Below are 13,001 nucleotides of genomic sequence, written 5' to 3' on the forward strand. Positions count from 1 at the left end.
CTATTCTCTTTTCATTATTATACGCATTAAAGGATTAATGTAAGAAAAAAGGAAAAAGGAAACAGATATATTAAAATACTCAATTATTTTATAATTTCATAGAAATATATTATGTATATTTTGTATACAAATTTCTTTCTCCTAAGCTGCCCAATTATTGTGTACTCCGAAGTACTAAAAATATCGATTGAGTATAATAACGTGTATTGCACATTTGTTTCCATGAATATTAAAATGAATAATGTCATGTTGTGAAACTAATATAGATAAAATTAATTAGACACCAAATGCATGATTCAGGTTGCTTGTTTTCTGATTTCTCAATAAGTTAAATAAAATTAAAAATTTAGCTTCGGTTTCTTGGAGACATGTTTGACATCATGCCTCTTTTGACTAGAAACTTAAGAGTTGATCAATTAAAATAAACCGCTAATTTATAAAGTCCAATTTACAAATTGCCATTTTAGATATAATTAAATAATAAATATTTTTGCTTATAAGACTTTGCACTTACTACTCTCTCTACTCATATAAAAAATCGTTCTAAACTTTTAAAAAGAATTTATAAATATAGTTTTCATTATTCATGAAAAATTATTTACGTATTATACAATTAAAAATTTACGTAGTCTTTTCATGCTCGAAAAAATATGATATCATTATTAAATCTTGCTTATTATCATCTATCAATAAATAATATCACAATTTGATTCTTTTGCCGCTTTGATCGTTTCATTCATCGATTTGTTCCGCGTTGTTTTCTGCTTCCTCCGCACTTATTCTCCCATTTGTCTCCTTGGATTCAGAAATTTCATTTCCTTGTTCGTCGAGTTTTACCCATTCGTAGCGACCGGGTCGTGGTTCTCCGCGCACGAAGTCGAAGTTCCACTTCTTCATGCTCTACGCATCAATAAGCAATTCAGTTTCAGACCACTTCAATCGGTGTCTAATCTCTGCAATATTTCGCGTAAAATAACTTTATCGAGATATAATTACGTAATCGTGACGAGAAACAATTTTAACAATCGTTTAAAGACTTAATAAAGAAGAATCGTTTATTTTGCTTTTTACCTGTTCCAATTGTATTCGCCTCTCTTCCGAAAAACGGTTTTCAATGTCCTTATGTTTTTGTTGCTCGTCGTTGTCACCATCGCCTTGAAAAAGACGTCTGCGCACATTACGGAGTCGGGCCCTGTATAGGTTGTCAGTTTTTTTTTCCATCACGAAGCGGGTTCTTATGTAAGAAAAATTGAGTTTTTTTTATAGTGATAACAATTTTTTATAATTTTTTTTTGTATTTATTTATATATTTGAGTTTACGTATTGTCCTACTGAAAAATTCAAGTTTAATACTTTTATCAATTTTTCTATAACTTTAATTACATCGACGATTTATTTGAAAATTAATTTTATTTCTTAGATAGTTTTATTTCTTAAATACGAATAGTTTTTACGAGCCATGATTTTTTTATTCATAGTAAATAGATTAACTGAATAAGTAACGTGGGGAGATTGATAAAAATTAATTTTGTTTATATTATAAATAGAATAAAAAGTTTACTAGTGTCAAGCAATGTTCTGAAAATTGTTCATGAAATTTCTATCTTTTCTTTTCACGCTACATTTGTATACGATTATTGAAAATTAAAAATAAACATATTATTTCCACTTACGGCAAAGAACTACGAATGTTATTTAAAAAAAATTTTTATAACTACATATTGTAGTAGTTTTAGAAATAGGTACTTATCACTTCAACAGAACAGTTAGATTGATCATATATTACTGGAAAAGATTTCTACCGTTAGAAATGTGTACAAGGATATGTGTTTGTAAATAAGGGTAGAACGTTGCGAGTTTTAAAATACCGAAGAAGAATTTAACATTATATTTCAATGTATTTTAGTGTGCATTCCTGTCCGATATGTCGATAATTTCAAGAGAACTCTGTTACGCAGTACGCACTCATGTCGCGGATGAGAGATCAATAGTATCCTTCGGCCGCTTCGGCGTAAAGTTATCGAACTACCAGGAAAGTTCTCTGCAGCATAACAGTACTCGGTATTAATCGTCTAGCCGATACGCGGCAAGTCACTCGGGTATGACACTCTTCACGTTTTGTAAACAAGGCGATATGCATCGAGAGTTAAGTCTTCGCGCGCGAAAGAGAGAGAAGGGAAACTTGCGGTATCGTCGTACTTAATGTGCCGTTGGACGGATGTATTGGAATTTGGAATGCATTACATTTCCGGCACGATTGCGAGACTCATACCGAACAGTATTTATTATTTTCACTCGCGCTCTTGCAAGTCCTTTGATATCGCTGTTTGTGTTCTAGATATTTTGCGCATCGGGAAAACATTTTAAAACTGCGAAATTTAATGCGCGTATTATAATATTTTGCACATATCTAATTGATTAGGTTATTCTTGAAGCACTTAAAACCTCTTATTAAAAAATGGATATGCGTTACAGGTTTATGATAAGCTGAATGCACAATTCTATTTTTTTTACAGACGCAGTAAAGTAATTCTTCGTTTATTATTCGTGCAATAATTAAAAGTCCATTCACAGGACAAGCATACTCCACTGTTCATAATATATACCGAAGAATGCGCGCTAACCTCCCAATTTACGTTTGCATCGCGTTAAAGATAATCCCGGAGGTTCTGCTTTAAATAGGCACGCGTTTTTAATAATCGTAGAAACGTCTCTTAAGGCCAGTAAGAACCGAATATAGATTCCGTAGTTATACCAAAGCCAGAGATAAGATTTCTCTTTATGCCCGTACGCTCTTAATGATCGCGAATGGAACACCGCGCTTTTTACGCGCGTTCGTTAACACAAACTGGTTTAATTCGCCGTCTTTCGCCGAGGGCACTAACGAATGAATTCCACGTTATTCGCGTAATTACTATGATGTACGGTGGAGCAGGTGATACAGTCGAGTGCATTAACTCCGCGGGTTTACACTCAGACGTGCGTCAGGATGACATAGTGCGACGCATCTCTCCGCTGGCCGGGTTAATGCACTCATAATGGGCGATAAATGGGTGGTCCGCGAATCGAGGTGCGAGATGACTCGCGAGAGGGGAAGAGAGAGAGAGATGGAGAAAAACGAGCGCGCATTGTTGAAATCACTCGAATGGCGTCATGCGGAGCCAGCGATCATCTGATTCGGCATAATATATCGTCGCGCCGTATTAACTCGAAAGTCGCAATCGTCCGAGAACGATATATACATATTTTTCTTATTTTCTGGAACTTTTTGCGACGATCCAATTATTGCGGATTTATCGCCGGCATAAATTGCGCGCGCCCCGTTTATTTGGTCGTCTAAAGCTGACAACAGCGATTTATCTGGAGCACTGTATGCCTGTCCAACAGATTCAACTGCCGGTACTGGAACTACTCGTTTGAAATGATACCTCGCGCAGCTTCAACGAAGCGTGAAATTACTTGTCTGATTTGACATATGTAGCTTTTCCCAAATTCTTAGAGAACGTATAGGAAAATCACTGTTACGTTCCTACAATATCATGCGGTATACTCAATTCTTTTTGGATCGAGAGTCTTGTATTCTAAAGGACTATCCCCTCTCGCACATTCCGCATATACGCCTGTAGCCTATCAAACAGGTAGTACGGGTTTATACGAAGGTACACGCCTTTCCCTGACCTACTTACAATTGGTCGTTCAACTATTCCACACAAATATCGGATTGCACATTCGATTTCGTCACATTATCAGTTTTCACGTGAGAATTCACCACGAGACACGCAAATATGAGGCCTGTTCGTTTCAGCTGAACTTCTTGCACGGTTCATCTTTCCTCTTTTTCTTTTATTACGTTGGAGAGAAAAAGAGTAAAGGAGAAAAGATGAACTGTGCAAGAAGTTCAGCTAAAACGAACAGGCCTATGATATTTCGTCCAATTGCACGTGCTAACACTCGATTATGGAATCGAGCAGCTCGTAGGTGATGAGAAAATAAAGTATTCCGTACACGACAGACAACTGCGGTTAACATTTCCGGTGTAACTTTATCGCGGCTTGCAAATTCTACTTCCCACATTTTTATTCTTATTCTTCGCACGTCACGCTAATCTGATGGCCGATCTTGCGGTCTTACGTCAGGGGCAGGTTTCGGAGTTTATACGTTGACAGCAGGTCGTCTCTATCTCAGTCGAAAGCAGGAAAGGAAACTATGCAGAATTAAGGAAACGAAGGAAATTCTCGCTGCCACGATTGTTGGCGTCGAGATATGAATTCAGCTTAATCTGTTTATACATTCGTCTACTCACTTCCTCGGAGTATTCATTCGGCCTCTCGTAAATGTGTCTGCGAAACGGCGATAAGGTATCGGCTTAATTACGGTATCTGGTATTAATTACACGAGCGAGCGCACTCGATTGAGATCGTTTTTGTTGCACTCCGTAATTGCACGCGCTCATTTATCTCGTCTTCGCACGTGCGTCTCGTCTTTCGGTTTAATGTCAGCCGGTCGCCAGTTTGTGAGGTTACCGGATCGATAAACACGTTTTCGTCGGGGGTGTGGAACCCGATGGGGTGGTTTTGTGCGCGCGCACACACACCCTACGACGAGGGTTCGATCGTTAGCGCGCATTCGCACGGTTTTCGATACGCTACTATCGATAACACGGTACAATCTCGATTTATCCAAACTAACTAGAAGATTCAATGCTCGAGTGATCGATTTCCTCAAATAATGTAATTACGATACTAACAGCATAAAAGATTACTTGAGTATTAATAGGATACGAGATTTTAAGGGGGAACATACGTGTAGACCGCAAGAAAAAAAGGTAAAAAATTCGAGAATTTTTATCTTGGAAACTATTAATTCGATTCGATCCTGGTTTTTTTTATTTAAAAGTATCTACATTGAGGCACGTTCACAAATTTTTTTAAGGGAATTCATTCCCTCGGAGCGCTGTTCTCGTGGCCGGCGTAAAATGTGTTCCTCGCGGACACGGTTTACGGTTCCCAGAATATCTCGAAAACGGCTGGACCGATTTGCTTCAAATTTATACACAATGTTTTACGATAGTTTTTCTCGTTTCCATCGGCAGATTTCATAAAAAAAAAATTTTTTTAACGAAACGTCGACTGTTTGAACTCACATTCATTTTTCGACCCAAATTTTCGACCTTTTATAGTCTGATAAAAAAAAACTAATTGAGTAAAAAAAAAATCTCCCGATGGAAACGAGAAAAACTATCGTAAAACATTGTGTATAAATTTGAAGCAAATCGGTCCAGCCGTTCTCGAGATATTCTGGGAACCGTGAACAGGAACACATTTTACGCCGGCCACGAGAACAGCGCTCCGAGGGAATGTATTCCCTTAAAAAAATTTGTGAACGTGCCTCAATGTAGATACTTTTAAATAAAAAAAACCCGGATCGAATCGAATTAATAGTTTCCAAGATAAAAATTCTCGAATTTTACCTTTTTTTCTTGCGGTCTACACGTATGTTCCCCTTTAAAGGAATGCGTGACTTTTAACGTACTTGTCAGATTTATTCTAGAAGTTATTCATCAACGTTATTTTTAAATATGTATTAATTCAAGCATTAATCTATCTTCTAACAATTCTGATATTCTAATGATTTCTCAAACGATTTGAAAATATTTCCGTGAGAAATAATAATAACTCGCAGTTCTTTTCCACTTTCCACAAATCACTTGAAATTAACTTACCTCGTGATTGCGGATAATTAAAATATCTTGATATGTAAATGACCACTCTCTTGCGAAGTTTATAGGGCGACACAACGGAAATTGTGAGCAAACGCACATTGACGCGTCGAATCGCGGACGGAGGGACTCTCCGTTGTTGCGGCTGTGACACTTGGCATGCAACTAGTCTCAAGGTAAGACTAGTCAGTCGCTGCATCTCGGCTGCAGCTGACTAGCCTAGATTCGCTTAGGCCTTGCGCGGACGAGTAACCGCGAACGACAGTGCAAAACGGAACGCATGCGCGAAAGAACCCGTTAACCGCACGTTTTATTGCACGCGGTCATTCATCCTGCAAAGCGAATTTATATCGATGCCGATGGACGAACATTTTAGTAAGTAAAGTGTTTGTCGTGACAATGGACGATATTCTCCCGGCGAAGATATGTCGCCGGACGTTCTACGAACCTTATTGTGTTCGAAGATGAGGGCGGCAGGAGGGGGAGGGGGGTAGAAGAAGAAGATTAGCAAGAAAATTGCGTTGGAGCTACCTTCGAGAAGTTCGATGATCGCGTCACCCTGGGGCGCGTATTTCCGTTCCAGACTAATGTCTGCTTTCGTGGAACCGTCTGGGCGGGATGGAGCTTAATTAACGATGCACATCCGATAATTCGCGCGATGCTATAACGATAGCGCCTTAATTAACAGCGTTGCACCGTTATCGGCATTGCTTGAGGTCCAAGGTTGCAGTTTTCCGAGGAGCACCGGACGGATCGCATTTACGATCAAGGAGAGTAACGTGATCGCCGCTCGTATATTGGCTCGTAGAATCCGATAGGCGCACGTCTCGATTGAGCGTAACACGAAGATTATTCTGACTCATTGTATCTTATTGAAACGCAGCTTGTCATGATAAGACGCGAAATTGAGAGAAATTCGCGTTGCTTCCTGACAGTTGATCTTTCCGCGGTTTTAACCTTTTCACCAGTTCAATCAAAACAAAATGAGAAATTGCCAATTAAGCTGATATACTACACATACGTATATTCGTGTATTAAATTAGTTGAGAATATTTCGAAGTTCGCGAAATATTTTACTTTTACCGTTTATAAAATTAAAAATTATGAAATTATCTGTAATTAGCACAATTTTTTATTTGACAATGAGAATAGAGATTTGCGGATTTTGAAAGGTTATTGATATATCACATACATCTACGTTTCAATGCAATTCAACAAATGTCTTATTTATGGTGTCAGAAGAGATATTTTCTAACGGCAGAATTTTTTTTATAGCAATGGGAAGTGCGACAGTAAAGAACTCTTACACGCGGGCACACTCGTGCAATCAGGAGGAACTTAAAAAAAAAGGTAATAGCTGAGTGAGCGTTCAGAGACGTAGTTTCAAAAATATTCTCCTTCCTTGGGCACGGCACTTCCTACGGCCGGCGACGACCTCTTTAACGGCTTAAGCAGGCCGTTTCGTACCGCCGCGGCCGTTTCGTACCGTTTCGAAGGCGGTGTTCCGCATCGTGGATGCCATGGAGGAAACACGAGCAACTAAATCGCGCATAAGTTTTTCTCTCGAGTAAGCCCGCACCTGAACGTCGAACGACGGAACGTTTTTCATACCTCCCCGTGTTCGACTCGCTCCTTGACTCCATCCTTGACCCCGTCAACAAGAGTTTTTCCACTCGCCACCAATCGAACGAGCCGCGAGACAAAGCGCACGATCGCTCCGAGGGCGCGACGGCGATTGTCTCGTTTTACGGCAAAAATCCGCGATTTTTCGCCACGGGCAAAAATATTCGCTGTGAAATTACCGATGATCGACGCTTGTCCGCTGGCTCGCAGCCTCTTCTCCTCCTTGACGTAAGTCACGATCATTCGCACGACTTTAGTTGTTGCCGGTGATCCGCGATGTCAGACTCATCTTTCTTTCTCTTTCTCGATGTGTTCGAAAGACAGTCACGTATGAAAAATTATCCCTATAGAGTCGAATAAAAAAATACGAAGAAGTCAGCCTAAATCGACGTGATCGATCTAGCTGTTAGCTGTCTGACTTCACGACTTGACCACTTTTAGCCGACTGCGCGATATATATCGGCGCACGTCTGTTGCATGACGATGCGCTTATTGTTTCCTCGCGACACTTCTGCGTGATAACCTTACAAATGCGCTTTTGATTACGTAAATGGAATGCACGCGACGATCGATAACAGCTTCGAGTAATAATAATAATATTTACTATATCGCTTTAGCACCACATTGGTCATTACAAAATGGTTATGGCACATACATTGCATATATGCTACGCGGCAAATGTCTCTTTTAATAATAAGATAATCTTGTTTTTTTTTACACGAAATTTTATAAACACGCGGTTAGATTAGCGTAAGGGTGGTTTGTGTCTTTTTCTTAAGATTTGCTTTAAACGAGGTTAAAATAATAGATAGGGTCAGGACGCAAAAAAGATTAACTGGGAAAAAGAATCATTAATGTGGGCAAGATTCGAAAAATCCGACTTGCGCAGCCGCGCGTATAATGCGGTTCCTTCGTTCTGCGCCTCGACACCTGTGTGAAAGAAGATTCCCCCTGAGAGTAAATTCGCTCACCCCTGCCCGCCAAGGAGTCGTATGAAAAAGTGGAGAGGGTTTCGAGTAGTGTGCCTATATATGTGCCCAGTAATTATTCCGCTTGAGTTACCGGGCAAACGGACGGGCCCTTAGCGCCCCGAAGAAATTTCTGCCGGACGGTCCCCTCGTGACGAAGAAGTTATTTGCATCTCTTACCACGAGAAAAGATTTCCGATGCCATTTGAGATAGAGCTAAGCTAGCGTGGCGAAACTTTGCGTGACCCGAAACGCCGCATAGCAACTATTCGCTTATATCGCGAGCTGAAAGTGGGGATTTTTGTATATTATTTCTCCACAATATAACAGTCGTATTGTGTGCATCGCTACACGAACCAGATGATGTTAGAACAAATTTTAACGCATTCTTCTACATCTTTCTATATTAGAAATCAATAGTTTTTCTTAGAATGTTTGTCGTATTTTTAAAAGGAAGTTTTGTTTATTTTTTTAATGCCGTAAGAGGCGTAAGACTTATTAGCTGTGACTTATCTAGTTTAGTGTCGTGTATGACTAGCATGAGTATTTCTAGTTGGCGTATGCCTAATGAATATTAATGTTTGAACAGTACACCGTGACTGAGAATAATCTGTTGATAAGCCTCTTTACAACTTTACTGGTTTTTTTTTTTCATATCGATGAAATATTAGTAATGCCGTGTTGAAAAGAATATAATTTTAGCAGAGAATTTTATCTCACTTTTTGTACAATGTTTTGTTTCCGTTCGCGAATAAAATGAAATATGCGTAATATTAATTAAAGTTGATAAAGCTAATAATGTTATCAAAAACCACTTTACCTTGCGCGCGTTCTTGACTTCGTTTCTTATCGCGGGTCGTAAAAATTGCGTGCTCCCGGCACTCGAGTATCGACGTTATTAACTTGTCGCTAATGCGTTTCAGATTTGCTCGATAGCACGCGACCACATTCGTTTCGCATTCTATCCGATAGTAATTGTTGATATCAAATTATTCCTTCGTCCGGCGAATGGAATGTTGGACTTTCAGCCTCGATCTAACTTATACCTGATTTGTGAAGATTTTCGAACTCTTCCTCCTGATTTTTCGTGTGATTTCTAATCTTTGTGATTTCTGCTCTTTTTTCGGACACACGCATCCGGAGCATCCGGAGCCTTTCTAATTTGCATCCAAAATCACGCGCCTTGATTTCGACGTCGGGGGAGTCAGCTGTGCCTTCCTCCTTCGGGCAGGCAACGAACCTCGAGTGATTCTTATGAATGGAATGCATATTCATTCAATTTCTGCGCGGTAGCGATGGTGCACGTGTTGCTTTCTACGGATCAGACATATGCTAAAATCTTTCGCGCCAACTGTCGCTTCCTGCATGAATCCACGGACCTTGAAATGTATTCTTTTCGTGAAGAGAAATCACCCCGGTCACGCTCTGTTCGACGAGGAAGAGACTCGAGCTCGAGACGCGAGAAAGGGGACAGGTTGCAATTGGGTGTAGGAAGTGAGTCAAGCGTTTGATACCTTTCCGGAAAATCGTCGCAGATTGTAAGGCGTTGAAGATTGTGCCAACGTTAATTCTTTATTTACTTATTCTAAGAAGTTTGCCGAAATATTGAATATTTTTTCTAAGAACGCGGGACAAATAGATAAGATAAAAATGCGAACGAATGGATAATATTTCTTTTCCTATTAGAAAGGTATATTTGATGTAAAAGTGTATGAGTCTGACTCCGAAGAAAGGCCTTAAAAAATCATATGGTCCCTTTAACCGAAGGGTGCATGCGTTAAACGAATCCCCCCCGTTAATGTCTAAGACCGTTCAGATTTAAAGTTAGCCTGCGGTGTCACCCCTCCATGCTTTCTGCTGTGTAACTGCGGTTTAAATCAGTATGTATAAAAAAAGCAACTCTCCCCCTGATCCAGGGGGAATATTTCCTGTCGGATGTTTTCATCTGGCAGCCGCGACGTCTCCAGGGGCGGAAAGCTGCACGAGAAAAGTCAAAGCGCGCGCGCGCGCGGCCTCATGTGCGTCCAATCTGTCTCCGCTACAAGCTACAGCCGTTTATAAGTGTGCGAAGGGAGGTCGCGGGATAGACGAAGAAATCACGGAATGCTCGGAAAAAGTGAATCACTGCTAGATATTAACGGAGGTTCTGTTTCTTCGTACGAGCAAATAGAAGGAAAGACGAGGAGAAATAAAGCGAGAAAGAAATTGGATAAATAGCTTAAATGTTACCTTAAAAAATTATCTTTACATCACAGTTAATTAACATTTTATATTTCGCACGTAATTATTTGGACGATACGCGTTAATAAAATATGCAACTTTCGAATATATATTGCTGTAGAAAACGCGTATTGTTGGGGGATTGTGTGTTCCGTAAACAAGCGTCGTTAAAGAGTCCTTCACCTCGCGGTATGTGTATCTCATGTAAGAATGTGAACTAGAAATTACCGTAGGATCGTAGAGATTTCCTCAACGCTCTTTCGTTTCGATGTCGATGATCGCTATCGGCCGGTTAATTATCTCGGGAACCCCTTTAATAATTAACGTTACGGCACGCAATTGCGATCTACATTATATCGAGCGGCGTAGTCTCTATATCGCGTGAAACGTCTTCCTAGATATATTCCCCCTCATTTGGTTATATTTTTTTTCAATGAGCTCTCGATTATACAGTTTTTAAACTTACCTTTGAAATTTATGGACCGTGACATTGTTTGGAAAAAAAAAACACGTTCTGCGCACTATTTAGACATAATTTGTGAGAAGTCATTCGATCGTGTCCTCTTGCGTTTTTATTCAGGATCTCGGGCTATCGATTCTTTTCTCAGAATCAAGACACAACCATCTTACAATTCTAACCGCCCCCTTGGATCTCGTGCCACTAGACGAAAATAGATTTACGTAGGTCGCGGACGTGGAATATCGTTTAGTAGTTTATTTCGGCAGGTTATTTCGTTCGCGTAACGTACGTTTATTTGCGGCAGGTCAGTGACGCGTATGCGTCCCACGCCTTAAAGGAGATTATCAGACGACAATTCTTTTGTGATTTTAATACGTCGAGAACGGAAACTGCACTTTTTTGTTTTGTCGAATTCGTCTTTCATTTTCAACTACTACTTGAGTTTCTCTTCGCAGTACGTCTATCGAATTCATCTTTAAAAATTACAATTTCTTGTTCACAAACGAGTATGATACGTTTCGAGTTTAGAGATAATTGTTTTATGTTATTCGTGCTATATTTTTTATTGATAACGCAACTGCATAAACATTCTATTTAATGGCGGTACGACACATACGATGAAATATTTAAGAGAAAGATAATGCTGGCGGTGAAAGCGTCGCGCGTCGCGTGCATCCGATGAATTTTACAGACACATGAGGCACGAGCGCAGCACTTAGCACTTTCGGCACATCCTCGTTTAGAGATTCCCAAATATTTGCTCTCGCACTGTCTGGAACTCGAAAGAGCCGCGCAGATATCGGTGACTTTTTTTTATGAATTCCGTCACAATGGTACGATACACAACGGAATTGTCAGCGTGTTAACCGAGATAAAAACCGATACAATTAAATGTGGAGAAAAAGACCGATTTCTCGCCTTTCAGTCGCTTGATTATAAAAAATTTCACTTATCTTCGTTTTCTCATTTCGCGTTTCTTGTTTAATTTATTCGTATTTCTGTACGCATAAAACATTATCAAGAAAAGTAGGAGGATAATTATCATTCCCGTTCCCACCCGAGAATATTCACGGAGAGTACTGCGCTGTATATACCAAAGCATATAAATTTTAATTGCACATAATTGCTCGAGTACACATGTTCAGAGAACTCGCATTTATACCGAGAGGGTATGATCCGATCCTAGGTCAAGATAACATGATACGAGTTGCTTTTCTTTCTCCTTCGTATCTTTATAAAATTATCATGGCAATCTTTATGATTATGCTTTGCTAAATAATTGTTGTAATTTGTAAAAAGAGAAATATTTTTCTGATAAGCTTTACTCAACGTAAATAAGCGATAAGTACTAGTTAATTACTCGAATTGCTTTTCGATACCAATAATTGTTTCCATACCAATTATTATTGATGAGATATTTGCGTTATATGCATATTTAACATCATAAGGGCATTTATCTAGTTTAAATTGGACTTATCTTGTTCAACATTACTTTATGAGATCATTCAAGTATCGTAACTATAAATTTACATATGCACAATGAGAAGAGATATTTTTATTTTTCCGTTATCTTCATGGACTCCCAAATGAGGCATGTCACTCATTAAGTGTTAAAAATATCGCCCAGCCTGGTGGAAATGTAAGTTCTCCCCTATCTTACGCTTCTTAGCGCGATTTCCGGTCGCGAGTGCTCTCGCCGCGATCATTGGTGAGGCGTCACGCGAGCACGGACGCGCGACGAGTATTGTCCTGTCTCGTCGATGACGTGGATACTGTCCTCGATATCGAGGAGAAACGGCGCATAGAGGAAAGCCTGTGGGCGCATTCAACCTGGCCCGGAATTTAAAACCCCAATACACACAATCACCTCCTTTCCCTCCCGCGAGAAATCCAAGACCCGCGCCGCGAATCCGAGAAGCGCAGGAAAGGGCCCCGTCCAACGAACGTAACGTTACACTGTTAAATCCCGTATGTAACACTAGTCACGCGCAACCCCCTTCACTCTTCTTCC

General features: G+C 39.9%; 1 protein-coding gene across 1 annotated transcript; it reads right to left on the reverse strand.

Annotated features, from left to right (window-relative positions):
* Positions 1–83: 83 nt before the first annotated feature.
* LOC139773439 (uncharacterized) lies at positions 84–4,801 on the reverse strand. The gene is made up of 3 exons (XM_071707874.1): positions 4,304–4,801; positions 1,072–1,234; positions 84–900 (listed from the first exon to the last, which is right to left on the reverse strand). Exons 1-3 carry the CDS (start codon positions 4,318–4,320, stop codon positions 733–735), a joined length of 348 nt encoding a protein of 115 aa, XP_071563975.1. The 5' UTR covers positions 4,321–4,801; the 3' UTR covers positions 84–732.
* Between the last annotated feature and the right edge of the window lie 8,200 nt (positions 4,802–13,001).

Source organism: Temnothorax nylanderi, unplaced genomic scaffold (assembly GCF_030848795.1).
Source record: "Temnothorax nylanderi isolate EJ_2023f unplaced genomic scaffold, tnyl_v1.0 TNYL_tig0004_pilon, whole genome shotgun sequence".
NCBI lineage: Eukaryota > Metazoa > Arthropoda > Insecta > Hymenoptera > Formicidae > Temnothorax > Temnothorax nylanderi.

Coding starts and splice junctions, on each gene's coding strand:
- LOC139773439 (XM_071707874.1), bottom strand. Junction 901..1,071: donor GGCGAATACAATTGGAACAG/GTAAAAAGCAAA, acceptor ATTGATGCGTAG/AGCATGAAGAAGTGGAACTT.